Source organism: Pseudorasbora parva, chromosome 18 (genome assembly GCF_024679245.1).
Source record: "Pseudorasbora parva isolate DD20220531a chromosome 18, ASM2467924v1, whole genome shotgun sequence".
NCBI classification, from domain to species: Eukaryota; Metazoa; Chordata; class Actinopteri; order Cypriniformes; family Gobionidae; genus Pseudorasbora; species Pseudorasbora parva.
The window spans coordinates 26,915,917-26,933,544 of record NC_090189.1 but is presented as its reverse complement, the minus strand read 5'-3'; the positions used below and the strand labels follow the sequence as shown (position 1 = coordinate 26,933,544).

Genomic DNA, 17,628 nt, shown 5'->3' with positions numbered 1-17,628 from the left:
ATATCCATTTATAACCTCCATAAATAAGAGTCTAGGCAGAGACTTGATTTATTGCCTTTTATCTATCTTGAGAGATGCATGCCCTGTAGACAGTAGCAGAAAGAGAGGGCCATGGAGACAGATATCTGCACTAAAGTTCTTCCAAGGAGAGAGATACAGCAGATCACTGGGTTCAACATGGGGTTAAAGGCTTGAAGATCACGTTAAAAATGCATCATATAACAAATACTAATGCCCCACACCACAGCCAATATTTTTGTCCCATAACATACCGAGTCCATTATAAGTGTAAACATAATGAAATACTGATAAAGACTATGATTTAATAACCTGGTCAAATAAACAGTTTATTTTTTATAAAACATTATATTTAAAAGGGGAAAATGTCAGATTTGAACACCAAGACAAATGCAGCATTTTATCTTAATAAAAAGTAGACATTGAAAGCAGGGTATTTTAAGATATAAATTGTATTTTTTATTCTATGGAGTAGTGGTGATGAACGGGACATGCACATTGATTGGTATTCCAATACAAAACATTATAAATATAATAAGTTATAAAAATATGCATAATGAAATAAAAATGAAATATTTTTTCTTGTCAAATAATGTGCCTAAATTCAGTATCCTATAAATTATATAAGTGATAAATCATGGGGCCAACAAATGACAAAGATTCCAGAGTTCTTTGTTGGTTGTCCCAAGAAAATGACAGTATCTTGAATATTTCATACTCACCATTTAATGCGTTATAAAGCTTTTAAATACATCATAATAGTTATGGGTGAAAAGATGGATAAGCAGATCTTATGAAAGGGATATGTGTTATTTTTGGTAGGTAGGTGCTTTGAACATCTGCCATTGATGTTGTATAAATCTTAAGTCTTCTATTCTTTGCAGATAGGCCTAGCGATTAATTTAGTCACGGTTTTCATCCCAGTCTTTGATCTTTGTTTAACTTTATTTTTTGTGAAATAATGCTTTTGAATCAGTTGCAGTAATCTTTACTCCTAGTAGACCAAGAATAGCATGTTTGAAATAATCATACTTCTCACAGATGCTTCAATATCTAGTAGGACTTGTATACTGTTTAGTGTAACCACGAAAAATAGTTTAAAATGTAGGCGTTAAAAGCACATTGATTGTTCAAGGAGAGAACGAACGCATTATGTTAGTGATTGAGACTGTTGGGAGTTGGCGGCAGGGTCTGCAGCGGAGCCTTGATATCCTAAGATGTGGATCAGCCGTCTTCATCTCAGTCTGGTCTGAATTTGATCTCAGGTGGGTGGGTGAGTAACGAGGGGGCAATTAACGGCTTTTCCTCCCTCTTTTCACACCCTTTCAGCCAAATGAGCCTGTTCTCTGGTGTTAAAAATTAAAGTCTTAACATATAACACCTGTTCAATTAATGCCAAGGAATTCAGAAAAAAAAGACCCCATTAATTACACACTCTTAGGCCGCTCCTAATACAACACCGATGGAGGGCCGGAGCCCTTATCCAAGCACCTGACAACACTTCAAATCAAAGTGTTAAGGAATGAATTAACGCCAAGTCTTTTTGAAAGCTAGGTGTAAATGTTATCAAGAGCTGGTTCGTTTTTTAAGTACATTCATGTTGGTCTAAAAGTGTTCGCTGAGGAAATGTCTTCCATGAATAGTGCCGGATTTCATTACCTTGGTGCTTTTAAAAGTATTAGTTGTTGATGAAGGATATGTGAATAAATATATGAAGGATATTAACAATAACTAATCCAATTCATTGTTATTATTTCACTGAAACAAACTAATTCTGGTCATTTTAGTGAGTCTTTATGTTGGTTTATAGTAAAAGTGTGAGTCAATGATTTGATAAAAAAATAAAAAAACAAATTATATGGAGGTATAAAGGCAACAAGCCCAATCTAACTCCAATGCAAAATTCTGTCTAGTGATATACCTTCACCGGATAAATTTTTTAAGGCAACAAGGCGCCTTATTCACAAAATATCTTAAGGCTAAAAGCAGCTCCTAACATGCCGATTTTGGAGAAACTTTTAAAAATAATGGGCGTGTCAGTCCTAATTTTAGGACTACATTTTTTGTCTAAGAGTATTTCACAAAGCATTTTAGCAATAAAACTAGCTCCTAAATCTATGAAACTCTAGGAGTAGTCAAGAGGACTCCTAAGTCACTAAGACCAAACAATCCCAATGTGCTGTGTCTGCAATCCAACCAAATACACTACAACATTGACAATAGTGATAATGAATGTTTCTTTAATGAAAAGAAGATTGTCAGATTCGGCTACCTGTGGTAGTTGTTTTTATGTGCTGTCCGAGCTGATCGAGTGCTGCGAGAACAAAATGACGTCATTTAGGAGCCCCTACTGGCGAATAAACACTTGAGAGACCTCTCGAGCTGAAATAACTAGGAGAGTAAGAGTGAATCTTAGCTTTAAGAAATTTGATAACTTGCTTTTATACTTAAGTTTGAAAGTAGGAGTACATTTCATGAATTCTCAGCACTTAAGACTAAATTAGCACTTTGAGAAGCTTGATAAATATGGGCCAGTCAGTCAGTCACTCAACCGATTCATTCAACAACACTGATTCATTCAGGAACAAAACACCACTACTGCGTGTACCTCGGAAACCCAGCGGTTGAAAGCCTGCTTTGGCTTTGTTTGGACTTCTATCCCTGGCAGAGAAAAAAAACTGACAAAGTGCCTGGCAATACTGCATGTAAAATGCCATTTTCGTGATTATTTTGTTTATTAAAATGTTTTATAAAAGCATACATCCATTCAGTTACTAATATAGGGGTCTGTCACAAGCTTATCTAGGCTTTTCGGGAGTGCACTGGAGGATGAGCATAACCATTTGTAGTGCATCCTTAAAGAGATTTTCATAGTATTAGAAGGGCTTAACAGACCTCAAACCTCAAGTTTTACAATAACATATTTCTTCCATTTTCACCAAATGGAGATTTTCTCTGATTCTCAAGTGTTTTATAACTGGCTTAACTCAACGGCATTGAATTGGAATATGTAAACTATAATTGCCCATCACAATATGTTTACTGATCAGCCTGAGATGTTTAAGTTCTTACTTTGTTTTGTCAATGCAGTTTGTGAGTTTTATTGTAAACCTGTTGATAGTCATTATGGTGGTTTCAATTAGGAGAACGGGAAGTGAACTCTACCTCCAAGCATATTTGGCAAGGGTAATTTCAACAGTTAAAGATGCATAAGCTAAAAAGTGCCTGACCCAGGTTTTCCCAGTGATAAATCTCCCACGCCCAGCTCATGCCCTGTTGAGGGGCGCCGATGTTTATGCGAGACATTATAAGGGTGTTGGTATAGATTACTACAGATCGTAGACCAGAGTGTGCAAAATGTCTTCCATATGATATCCACATATTCTGCAGACATTATGGCTGTCAATCATTGAATCATGAAAATGTTCACACAAACCATCATTTCCATTTTTGTGGAAGCCCCTAAATGAAAACTAGCACCAGTTTGCATGACATGATGACAAATATCTTACTCAACATGGTTGAAGAGAAGACTTTAATGGAGTAATACAATCAAGTTTTATTCAAGTAATAAATGTTATAATTAATCTCATATGCCTCAACTTTTAACACAGGGCTGTTGCAAAAGTTTCCTCAGAGTTTGGGGTGGAAGTATGTATTTTTCTTACAAATAAAAGCTTGTGTGCATTTGAATAATTACATTTTACTAAAGGAACAATGTGCACAGTATCGTCTAGGGGACAACATGCTTATTGCACCCAGTTGTTTGGCAAATCGAGAAATGCCAAACTTCACTTAACACAAACTTGATCACTTTGATGCATAACATCCCAGTGGAGAAAATGAAACCCAGAAGGCCCAGACCATGTAAATGAGACAGCGCTTATTAAAAGGCCAGAATTAACAAACACACAGCTGGATAATAGTTAGCACAGGTTACTTTTTTTCCACTATGGTTCGTCTTGAGATACTGCTTGAGAATAACTGATTATTTAATTTTCAGCGTGATTAAAGTTTTTTGACTTAAATTCGCTTTTTTTTTCGGCAGATGTGAATGTTTTTTTTAAGCTGTATTTTTGGCTCACACTCGGGATGCCTGAAGCGCAACTGCACTACATGTCAGCGTGCTGCCAATGAATCCAATGGCACCGACCAGATGTGGAATTTAACTAAAATTGTGGAGTTAAACTAAAATGACCAAAGCACTACACTGAATTTATGAATTTAGGAAATCTCATGATTCACAGCTGTGATGCAACATGTCCTGGCAAAACTTAATGTTTCAATAGTAAATACAGCAGCATAAGATATAAAACTTTTACTTGTCAAGTGATTTGATTTATTTCTGTATTATTTATTTTGCTCAACTGCATTCCCAGTTAATCCAAACAGAATATTCAATTAAGAATTTATAATGAAACTAACCTGCACAACAGTTAAACCTTTAATGCTGTTGGTTTCTTGAAAATAGCATTAGGAGGGCTCCAGCTTCTGATTATTAAAAATGCTTTTATTAAAGCTAAGCATTGTCAGTGTTCTGGTGGCATCTTAGCCCTTTAAAGTTACTTTTATTAAGTATACTTAAGTAAAGTTCAAGTATATTTTTAGTATACTTTATGTATAAGTATACTAATATCAATGTACTAGTAGTTTACTTGTAAGTGTACTGTTTCAATACTACTTGGGACTAATTTGGCCCACTTTTCAGTGTATAAAAGTATACTTTTTAAGTATTATTTAAGTGTAGCAGTAGTAAGCTTTGAGTACAAAACTAGTTGGAAACTAACAGTAAACTAACCTATACAAAAATCCAGATACTCAGAACATAATATGTTTTCTTTTTAAATCAATATTTTCACACAATATAAGTTTATAAGACAGTATGTAAAACTATGTGAAAAAATAGGCTACTTAATCAAAAGAGTAACTACAAACCAAGTATAAAACAAGTATAGGCTAAATATACTTAGACTTTTCTGTCAGTAAAAGTCAAGTATACTTTTTATGCAAGTATATACAAGTATACTAGGATTTTTAAGTACGTTTCTGAGAAGTAGTTAAAAAGTTGCCTGAAAATATATTTTATTTTTAGTTTAAAAGTAGTATACTAAAGCATGCTTGACTAAACGTAAGGGAAATTATGAATGTATATTGCCTAAAGCTTGTGTAGTTGTCTAGCAGAACTTCTCAAAGCTTCTTTTGCCAACTTCAACCTTCCTCCTCTTCTCTTGTATATTTCTGTTAGAAGTCATCATGATTGTTTGACTGGATCCATGCAAAGTCATTTTTGGCTGCTATTGTGTTGCAGAAGGGGACCGCAAAGACGTTCTTTCCTTGTCTGTCGCAGGGCTTCTTTTCCCACCTCTTATCTTGGGGGTGGATACTCCTGGGGAAGTTTCCACCTAAATTATCAGCCCAGCTTGTGGAAAAGGATGTGTACCTCACACATTGAGGAAGGGATCAGTGATATCAGCATATAGTCTGTTGCTAAGGAAAATAGTTTACATCACATATACTGTATACAGCTTAATGTGCATTTACCATTGCTCTGCGAATTTCTGTGTGAGCTGTGCTTCATACATCAATACACTATTGACATCGGACATTGATTAAAATTTGAGTTAATACAATGAATATTTTTTTGAGAATTGACAATTCAAATATTATTAAAACATTTAGTAAGCATATTGGGTAATTGTGTGTGTGGTTTATTTGAGATGACGCAGTGAATCAATGCAAATTTTCATGATTTATCTCATTTTTTTTATGTGGTTCAGATACAAATATATTTTGAGTTTTTTATTTTTTAAGCCAATTTCCTTCATTGTATCAAGTCAAAAAAAATTATTTCAATAAACTTCAAATTTTAAGGCAACCAGGTTACAATCATGAGATAAAACTAGGGATGCAAATTTCAGCAACTAAAAACAGTATTATTGGGTTTTGGCTCAAAGAGAAAAGGGTAACAAAATATATATGTGCCAAAAATATATGCCTAAATTAAAAATAAAAATATGACTACTTGGACATGTAATTTGTTTTGTAAGAATCTTGTGTCATATATCCTTGAAAATATATATTATAGCACAATAGAACAAGTATACTAAGTGTTTCTGGTATTGACCAAACAATAACAAGTAAATGTAGTATATTTATACAGTATAATTTGGGCCGTGTTTTGGTTTGTAGCTCCACCAAACATTAGTAAACCATGGAAGATCACATATATTTATATATTGTTTTACACAAAATAATATAACATGACACGTATACATCTTGAGAAAATCCTATCCTATAGTGACATTACATGCAGCTTTGCTAAAGCTGTACGACATCTGAGATCCGATAATGGTGATGATGATGTGTTTTGTGATGTCATTTGGCAACGTCGGAAAGGTTAACGAATCAGGCACGTTTTACAGCGTGAGCTCGCTTGGTATGGGTTGATCACGCAAAGTGACAGTTCTTTGTTTAACATCCGCCATACAATAGTATCGCACAACTGGAAGTCAGCACCCATCCACTAGGATCATTTTACTTATTACTTATTTTTACATGTGTACACATGTAGGTAGTTCTTATGTTCATGTATTTGAGCGGTTATTGTAATGTAGGATTTTTTACTCATTTGATTGGCTGGACCAGCCGTCAATCTGCCAGTCTGGTCCTTATAGCCTCGCTATTAGTATGTACAGTAAATATATACATTTCACCCTTTGTTTCCCTATGTTCACAGGTCCCCCAGGAAAAAGGGGAAGAAAAGGAAACCCTGGTGAGTACCTGTACATTACACACACGTTTTAAAAAAATGACCAGAACCTAACCTTAAATTACAGCAAAACAAATGTCAAGCGAGTTTCAGCTGTTCTCCAGGAGAAAGGATCAGGATCCTCTCATGCATTCCAGACCTTTCATTCTTCATGTCATGTTTGATTTGTATTTCTTTGAAGAACCATTGAACAGATGGAAATGTCAGTTCATATTAGGCGGCTTGGAAAAGATCTTTTCTCTTTGGTAGTAATGGTGACGTTTCTATCATATTGATCAGTGGGGGTCGAAGAGAGCCGTTCTCCTTGTCCTCGTCAGTCATTTTCCCAGCATGCTGTTTGTTTTACTGCTGATCTCTTAACCTCAGAAACCTGAGAGTGCTTTGAAGTTGATAACACCATGATCCAGCAGGCAAACATGATTATAATTATGATGTAGCTGCATATGTAGTACATAACCCTAGTCAGTCATTCTACAGGTACAGTATAATGAATTTCATCATGTATATTCATCTTATATATAATATCATCTCTCTATATATATTTAAACATTGTGCTTATAAAGGTTTTCAAGGTTTTAGGCCTTGAAATAAAGGACTAGTTTTCAACAAGCAGTGTTTTCTCTATCGCTCATCTGCAGCAGTTTCAACCCGTCATCGAAAATGAATTGTGGTCTAGTAAATTTTGCAGAGCAGATCTATGTGCAGCTTTCTCTACTGTGGAAGTATAAAGGTCCTTCCCATGATAATAGAGCCATAAAATACATATCAAGTAAATCAAGTTTGGAGCAGCTATGCACTCAATACACATAGAGTGACATAGAGTTACAATTTATATACACTCACTGGCTACTTTATTAGGTACACCTTGCTAGTACTTAGTTAGATCCCCTTTTGCTTTCAGAATATTCATCAGAGATTTTGGCCCATATTGACTTGATAGCATCACACAGTTGCTGCAGATTTGTCTGCTGTACATCCATGATGCAAATCTCGCATTCCACCACATTCTGAAGGCGCTCTATTGGGTTGAGATCTGGAGACTGTGGAGGCCATTTTAGTCATTTGAAATCATTGTCATGTTCAAGAAACTAGTTTGAGATGATTTGAGCTTTGTGAAATGGCATGTTATCCTGCTGGAAGTAACCATCAGAAGATAGGGACACTGTGGTCATAAAGTGATCAACATGGTCAGCAACAATACTCATATAGGCTACATTATGCTCATCTGGTAGGGGCGGGGTCCAAAGGGGTGTCCAAAATGTGCCAAGAAAATATCCCCCATACATTACACCACCAAAACCAGCCTGAACCGCTGATAAGGCTGGATAGATGCATGCTTCCAATTCGGAACCCATACCATCTGAATGTCGCAGTAGAATTTGAGACTCATCAGAGTTTTTAAAATGTTCTATTGTCCAATTTTGGTGAGCCTGTGTGAACTGTAGCCTCAGTTTGCTGTTTTTAGATGACAAGAGTGGCACCCGGTGTGCCTTCTGCTGCTGTAGTCCATCTACTTCAAGGTTCGATGTGTTGTGTGTTCAGAGATGTTCTTCTACATACCTCAGTTGTAATGAGTGATTTTTTGAGTTGCTGTTGCCTTTCTATTTACTCGAACGGGTATGGCAATTCTCCTCTAACCTCTGACACCAACAGAACTACCACTCACTGTATATTTTCTCTTTTTCGAACCATTCTCTGTAAAGCTTAGGGATGGTTGTGCAGTTATTAAAAAATACTCAGACCAGCCTGTCTGACACCAAAAACCATGCCACGTTCGTTAAGTCCCTTAAATCATGTTTCTTCCCTATTCTGGTGCTCAGTTTGAATTTCAGCAGATCAGCCTTGTTTAAATAGAACGAAGTAGCCAAGTATAAATAGAAAAAAAGCTTACTGAAGTTCTTTCCTTCTGGGAGGTCGTTTTCTGCTCCTACCTGGAGTTACGAACATACAGAACAATCGAATTCAGGACATAATTGTTTTGCAAACTGGCTTGAACACTCTCCTTTACGCTTGCAAAATATATTGTACAGCTCTGTTTACTGACAGCGCTGGTCAATTAAACAACTTTTATAGTCTCTCATATGCTATATAAAGTAGATTGCTCTGTATCTGTAAACCTTATGTGTAGCGCAATGGCCCACTTCTGATTAATTCTCGGGTGGGTTTTGGCAGTAAATAGGGGAGATGTTTTTCTCTGCCGTGGGACTGCTGCCCTGGTGGTCCGGTATATTCAGTGGCATGCTCAATATGTTCATCTTCAGTTTTATTGTCATGTTCATGTAAATTAACATGCAAGATGAGTGCTAATGGGCCAAATTCCTCACAAAATGCTAAGCATGCAGAGCCTGGAAGTGATCTCAAAGCAGATATGCGCTAACTGTGTCTTTGTTCTGAGTGTGATGACTTTGGCGGTTGATGGGACGAATAACTACCTCCAAAACACACAGCTCGGTGTCCATAAAAAGCTCCTTTCTTGCCACAGGCTCTGGGTGACCTAAACTTGACAGAGTGGGAATCTCCTTTCCTCTGTTCACCATGACAGAGACGGATCAAATCTCCCGCGTGGCCATGTGACTGAAAGCACTCTTATCACCGCAGCCATTTGTAGGAGTTATTGCTTGTTTACTTGGCTCTCTGATCCTGTCCAGGGCAGATCTGGATCCTCCCTGCGCCGTTTGTGTCTCCGGATCTATTCGGTGTCACATTCCACTCCTACTATCACATCCCTCAGGTATCAGAGCAGAAAGACATGCCAGTGACTGTCTTGTGCATTATGATCAGTGCTGACCAAAAGCGAGGGAAGATGTGCCGCACAGAAAATAACAACCCAGATGTCTTACGATGCTTTCGACACTGCATATAAAGGGTTATTGCAGGAGCATGACCTCTTCACGAACCGCTGCTCATTTTCCATTGAGAGCATGATTCAGTTTTCACCAGTATATACCGCATGATTTTGTATTGCTGAAATGATTCGCCATTAAATCAAAATCATAGTAGATTGCAGACCACAGCATAAATGTGAACTTGTTATTTCACAAGAATGTTGTTTTGGACTCCAGGATCATTCCCACACTACTGGAATGTTTTGGATTTCTTTCTTGCCTGAAATCATTAAAGATTGTCCAGATTCACAGACCGTTGAAATCTGTTAAGCATGCATCGAATGAGCGCCATTAAACACGTATTTCTGTAGACATTTTGGCCTTCTAAGTGCAAAATATCTGGTAACGCGGAACCTCCCACTATGTGCAGTTATTCTTTTACAGCTCAGATGCCTTAATGGAGTTCTCGGCTATGTTTCATTTTAGTAGCAACTTTGTCTCAGATGTTTCTCATAAAATTCCTTTGCAAAAATAAAACTCGACACAAATGAGACAACTGTTCACATACGGCATGAGTACTGAGCTATAAAACGAGCTGCTCTGAAAATGTGATCTTAGAAGAATTTATTGAATAAAGCTTGAGTTAATATTAAAAACGAAGTCTTTATTGTGCAGACTTGGGTATTTTGGCTACCTGGGCATGATTTAAGACGTTGTTTATACCTCTTCTGAAACTAAAGATGAGACACATCTGAGATGAAGTATTGAGCATTATTGTTTTGAATTTGGCTGGTTTAAAGGGATAGGTGTGTAATATAAGTCAATGTGGTCCGTCAACTGTTTGGTTGGAAGCATTCTTCAAAATATCTTTTGAAGTATATACATACATGCACATTACATACATACATAAAGTACTGGTCAAAGATTTGGATTTTTGATGGTTTTGTTTTTTATGATTTTTACTATTTTTAATTAGGCCGAGCACCGATGGTGTAAGGACACCGGTTGCAATTGCTCAGCCTATTATTATTCTTCTAACAAATTAATCACATTTTCCATGGCCTAAACCTGCTCGAAAACTGATGAAACTTTGCACACACGGCAGAAGTGGCGAAAATGTACGTCTAATATGGGTTTCAGAATTAGGAGGGGCAAAATGGCTCAATAGCGCCAACCTACCAAATTTCCATTAAGCACCCTTCGAGCTATGTTTCACATACAAGCATGAAATTCGGTAGACACATGTAACAGCCCAGTACATACATAATCTAAAAACCCAACAGGAAGTGAGATATTTAGAATTTTCTTTGCAAAATTGTTACAAATTTCCAGTCTCCTCCTAGAAATTTAACCAGACCAGCATCATGTTTGCATCAGTCTTATCTAAAGGCCTTTGCGACATTAAATTGTGAAGATCTTGAGTTTTCGCTGAAGGGCGTGTCCGTGGCGGCCTGACAAAGTCTGATGTTTCGCCATGAAACAGGAAGCTGTTGTAACTCGGACATACAATTTCCGATCTGCCCCAAACTTCACGTTTTTTTAAAGTCCTGAACTGAAAATATCTAAATGCCACTATTCAGTCATAGCACCACTAGTAGGCAACAGGAAATGGCATGTTTTACACTCTGATGTGTATCCTCATTGAGATTTAACCTGAACAACATCATGTTTAGTCAGTCTAATCTTAGGACCTTGGTGATATTACATTGTGACACAGGAAGCTTGTCCTGCCACCTACACATTACTATTATATATATGATAGTAATGTGTAGGTGGCAGGACAAGTACAAATCTGAAATGCTGGCCCATTCAAATTCTTAATGTTGCGCCCTGCACTTTAAATTTTTTTCCCCTATAGGCAGTGCTCGGAGCTGTTCCACCCATTTACCCTTTTTAATCACACACAGACTTTTGCCAAATCTGGAGTTGCTCAAAAGTGGAAAAGAAACAAGGGTCTATTTATATCTCTGCTGCCATCCTATGAGCCAGAATCAGGTTTCTCCATGTGCAGATATATGAATGTGTTGTGTTTGTGTGTACACACTGACCTCACTGATTCTGGCATCTAAAGAGATATGCAACTCATGTTGACAAGTTTGATTTCTTCATGTCGACAGTAACAAGTAACATGTATTATTATTGCGTTAATGTCCTGCACACATGAATTGATGCTTACTCTTGATTGATGCTTACTCTTCAGAGCAACAAAAAGTTGTTACTTACATACAACTGTTTGTCTTTCTCTGTTTCAGGAATTCCAGTAAGTACCCCGTTATCACTGAGGCTTTAATTCAGAACAAATGTGAGTTGGTCTGGAGGTGGGCAGATACAGCATGGCATGATTCGTGTTTGGCTTTGCAACTTTGATATAGACTGCAAAATGAGGTGAGATAAGAGGGAAGGGAGGATATATGCTCCAGGAGACAGTTTCTGAATCGATCGCAGATCATCGCACTCCATTTTTCACCGTCTGGCATCCATCCTGACCGCCTGTATCCTAATAACCAGACGTGCCTTTAAAAAAATCCAACAGCTGATACAAATCTCTTCATGCCTTCACACAGAATGCATAGTAAACACTAGTACATTTTCAAGTGCGCATGTGTGCAATCCTCCCTATCATACTAACACTACTAGCACAACAAACTTTTATTGCTGTGGTTGCGTCATATTTCTCAACATGAGCAAAGCCACAGTAATAAAGGAGACGAGAGCATGCATGTTTGCCCCAAACACGTTCCATTTTTTATGAGCTATTTGTCACATAAGTAGTGTTTATATATGGCAAACACACTGCTTAAGACAACAATGCAGTGTGGAGCACTTTAATAATGTTAGCTCTTCTCCTACATATTTGGGGGTTTGCTATATAAACATTTTTTTTTTAATTCAATCTAATGTGTTTTTAATAGTAATGTTTTTTGTTTTTCTTCAATAACTCTTAACAGGGCACTCCAGGACGAGATGGCTACCCGGTAATTGTCACTCTGGTTTTACACTGATCACATCTGCTCTAACCACAGGCACACACAGTGCTTGAGCTCTCTTGTAGACCTCAGCTGATAGGTAGTGTTAAGTGTCGTAGTGCGCCACCTGCTGGACATATTAGAAATTATTGCTAGAAACATATCCACAAAATATCCACAAGGTTTCTGAGTTCAGAGGTCAATCAAATGGCACTATGATCCCCAAGAAGTTTGTTTTTTGCTCTGTGCTTACATTTTGAGTAAAATCTTTTGGTTTATATATTGTATATATATAATGAGACCTGTATTGTATGCATATAATGTATTACAATCCATCTATACGCGTAACCTAACTAATCTCAAATGTATTAAATATTATCAAATAAGCTAATTTTATCACATCCAATCGTATTTGACTACAGTCATTATTATATACCAGTAACAATAGTTCTCAAATACAGTTATCAGCCTTTATGCCGACACTATACAAAACAGAGAACTATTGTTCTTTCCAGTAGTTTTGCTTTTAAAAGAGGTATTAGTTGAGTGAAGCCTCTCTGACAGGCCATCGCAATCCAGATGCGATCAGTTGCATGCGTTGGCAGCCTCTGCTCCGCATAAAGATCAACTGGGAAATATATCTCTGTGTGAAGTCTCTCCAAGCATAACACGAGAGCTGCTCCAAACTGAGCCGTGTGCAGGACTGCGCCACATGTGGCCCTTACCGGATTTCCAACTGCACTCAGAACCATCACCACACAAGTCATCCGTTTCTTCGAGCTCACGCTGAATAGACCGACATGTGCAGCCCCTTCATGCTCTCTTGTCACTTGTCCGTTCTGAAAGCACAAGCGCACACTAATTGTCCAAAACAGGCAGCTCTATTGTCTGTGTTTCCTGGCTGTGTTGGTCTGAAAAAGAGACAGGGAGGGATTGAGCAGAAATCTGTTTATCATTATATTTTTTTATTTTACATTGTGTATACAATGTTATGTTGACTCAATTGTTTTAATAGTTTTTGCATTTAGATCTACTAAACTTGTTTAACATGTATTTTTACTTTTGCTTTAAAGGTGTACAATCAGAAAGTGTTCATATTTGGTTTAGTTAGTGTTTCCCAGGTCAAAGAGCTCTGTGCACAGACCCTTTCAGCACCTTCAGTGCCGTGGACAGCGACCTCCCGTCCTCTAATCTGAGTTTACTGAGGCCAGTGATGATAGACTCAATTTTTCCTTCCTCTAATAAAAGTTGTTATAATTGTTGTAACAGTTATAATTGGACAACTAATTTGTATTACTTCTATTCATAGTGTTGCTAATTATTTAAAAGGTTAGTTCACCCAAAAAATGAAAATTCTGTTATTAATTACTTACCCTAATGTTGTTCGACACCGTAAGACCTCCGTTAATCTTCTGAACACAAATTAAGATATTTTTGTTGAAATCCGATGGCTCAGAAAAGCCTTCATTAACACTAATGTCATTTCCTCTCTCGAGACCCATAAAAGGCACTAAAGACGCCGTTACAAAGTCCATCTCACTACAGTGGCTCTGCAATAATTTTATGAAGCGACGAGAATAGTTTTTGTGCGCAAAAACAACCTAAATAACGTCTTCTATAGTGATGGGCTGAACTCAAAACAAAGCTTCGAATGGTTATGAATCAACGTATCGATTCATGATTCGGATCGCACGTCAAACTGCCAAACTGCTCAAATCACGTGACATTGGGAAACGAATCATGAATCGATACACTGATTCATAACGGTTCGAATCTCACTCTTCCAGTGACATAACAAATCCTCCCTCAAAATCATGGCACTATCAACTATCAGTTATGATTATACTAAGTGCATACAAACAACATTAATTAGACTGTAGTGCTCAATAAGACAAATTGAACTTTTCTTTTACTTGATAAACTGTTAGTTAATTAGTAAATAATAATAATAATAATAATAATAATAATAATAATAATAATAATAGCCAATTAAGTGAATAATTGAACATGTCTTATGGAATGGTTGAATGAAGAAAACGCACAACGAAGAAGAATGTACTGGAACAATCCTTAATGATAATCTTAGAGGAGAGCATTATAAAACACAACCAAACACTCAATTTCATTTCAAACGAGGATGAACAGAGAAAGGGTGAGAATATAGGGTATTTATGAACAGAGAAAACAAAGGGAACTAGAAGAGTTAAATAACTGAACAACAAGTGATAGGGATTGCTAATCAAACAAACTGAAAAGCTGGGTCAAGGAAGACAAGCTCCAAAACAAGACAGTGCATGTTACAACATCATTACAGTTTTTTTTTTTTTTTTTTTTAGTGAAATATTTGGAAATTTAACATGTAATTACATCATAGATGATTATGATCAAATGCATGTATCAACTAAGCAAATCTATATGCTATGCTAATACATAAGCTAACTAATACATTATTGGTCATTATAACATAGTTTAAACAGCATATTTATCATAACATTATCATAACATAATTTGGTAGGAATTGTAATGAGGCACTAAAGAGCATATCTATTAAAAGTAATTTGATTCAGTGGGATTGCTTGTGGTCCTAACAGAGACCAGATTTCGAGGAGGACCTGATTTGTCACCACACCAGAGTTTTCCAAACATTTAGTCAGCTTAAACTCTGCCCCTTTCTTAATCAACTGCAGGCTCACATCAAGATCTGCTTCCAAATCAACAACCGATTTGAAAGAACAAAGTCCATACTTTTTTCTTTTTGATAATTAATTTCACTCCGATATACATTGATTAGGCATAACATTATGACCCTTCATAATATTGTGTTGGTCCCCCTTTTGCAGCTAAAACAGGACTCCACTAGACCCCTGAAAGTGTGCTGTGGTATCTGGCACCAAAATGTTAGCAGCAGATCCTTTAAGTCTTGTAAGTTGCGAGGTGGGGCCTCCGTGGATCGGACTTGTTTGTTCACCACATCCCACAGATTCTCGATTGGATTGAGATCTGGGGAGTTTGGAGGCCAAGTCAACACAACTCGTTGTTGTGCTCTTCAAACCATTCCTGAACCATTTTTACTTTGTGGCAGGGTGCTTTATCTTGCTGAAAGAGGCCACAGTCACCAGGGATACTGTTTCCATTAAAGCGTGTACATGGTCTGCAACAGTGCTTAGGTGGTACGTGTCAAAGTAACGGCTGGATGGCAGTTTGGCAGAACATTGCCTAAAGCATAACATTGCCTCCGCCTGCTTGTCCTCTTCCCATAGCGCATCCTGGTGCCATGTGTTCCCCAGGTAAGGGACGCACACCCACCCGGCCATCCACGTGATGTAAAGAAAACGTGATTCATCAGATCAGTTCTGATGCTCATGTGCCCACTGTTGGGACTTTCGGCGGTGCACAGGGGTCAGCATGGGCACCCTGACTGGTCTGCGGTTATGCAGCCCCATACGCAACAAACTGCATTGCACTGTGTATTCTGACAGCTTTCTATCAGAACCAGCATTAACTTCTTGAGCAATTTGAGCTACAGTAGCTTGTCTGTTTGATCGGAACAAAAAGGCTAGCCTTCACTCCCCACGTGCATCAATGAGCCTTGGCCACCTATTGTTTTAGTCACTGTTTATTTCTTGGACCACTGCAGAATGGGAACACTTCACAAGAGCTGCAGTTTTGGAGATGCTCTAACCCTGGCCCTTGTCAAACTCGCTCAAATCCTTACACTTGCCCATTTTTTCCTGCTTCTAACACATCAACTTTAAGTTTAAAATGTTAACTTGCTGCCTAATATATCCCACCCAATAAGAGGTGCTGTGATGAAGAGATAATCAGTGTTATTTACTTCACCTCTTATGCCTGATTGGTGTACAGTATGTACAATACAGAAGAAATGAAAGAAAGAACAATTTTAAATCTAATGCACAAGTTTACGATTGCAATGAAATAACTATAATAACTCAATGCCTTTTTCTGTCTCTGTCTGTCTAAGGGTCCATTGGGTATGGATGGTAAGCCTGTAAGTACTATCTTCTCTCAGTGTACACTTCAACCAGATCAATCAGTTCAGTTTTTACCTTCATTGGTTTAATTCATTTATATGTAGGTATGTATATTTATTGCTGTATTGCATACACTGCTCATTATACTATAGAAAATTATTTTCTTTTTCCTTATAGGGACCACCAGGACCAAAAGGCAGTCAGGTAGTTTTATTTTTTAATAATTTCAGTCTGAAAGTGAATGTAAAATTGTGTGTTGCCAGTTTGCAATACATCTTAGATTCCTAATGCAGCAGCATCTGGTATAAACCAGTCGCACCTCATGGTTTTTACAGCACAGGTAAACTTCAGCCCATCACCTCATTCATAAGAGTGTGATGTTGGAAAGAATGATTCAGATCTCATTCCTCAGGTTACTTCAGGGACCAGCTGCAGCAGCTGTGCATAAGTTAAAACAAGTTGTGGAGAAAATGGGTAATAAGTTGCAATTTATGCACTACCCAATATTAAACTTAAAAATTGATACCTATAAAAGTACTTATTTATACTTGCCCACTAATATAATTATTTATGAAAGCCATTAATTTTCAGGTGTGTTCTAGTAGCATTTATTATTCATTACTTTTGGATGCAGTTCTTTTAACCCTTTATTTTGATGGTCACCTTTAGTCATTCTGTTGACTATAAGTAATGCTGCACCTACATGTCAACTTACTCTCATTAGAGTATATTAGTAGACTGTGTACTGAATATCTGCTAACACTTTATTGTGGTAGTCCCTCCATCCTAACTGTTAGTAACTTTGCAAGTACATGTCAATTTATTTGACTAACCCTAACCCTTTATTCTACTAACCCTAACCCCAACCCTAACCCTACCCCTAAAAGTCAATTAAAGGGATAGTTCACTCAGAAATGAAAATGATCTCATGATTTACTCACCTTCTATTCATCCTAGGTGTATGACATTCTTCTTTCAGACGAATATAAGTTATATATAATATAAGTTATATAAAAAATGTCCTGGCTCTTCCAAGCTTTATAATGGCAATGGATTGC

At 37.2% G+C, this 17,628-nt stretch overlaps 1 protein-coding gene across 1 annotated transcript in view; it reads left to right on the top strand.

The window, feature by feature from the left end:
- The window catches only part of LOC137046851 (collagen alpha-1(XXIII) chain), a 117,367-nt gene that overhangs the window by 83,940 nt on the left and 15,799 nt on the right, over positions 1 to 17,628 (top strand). The window contains exons 3-7 of the mRNA XM_067424284.1: positions 6,755 to 6,790; positions 11,865 to 11,872; positions 12,561 to 12,587; positions 16,561 to 16,587; positions 16,748 to 16,774. Of these exons, the coding sequence (XP_067280385.1) occupies positions 6,755 to 6,790; positions 11,865 to 11,872; positions 12,561 to 12,587; positions 16,561 to 16,587; positions 16,748 to 16,774 (125 nt within the window). The remainder of the gene's footprint in view (positions 1 to 6,754; positions 6,791 to 11,864; positions 11,873 to 12,560; positions 12,588 to 16,560; positions 16,588 to 16,747; positions 16,775 to 17,628) is intronic.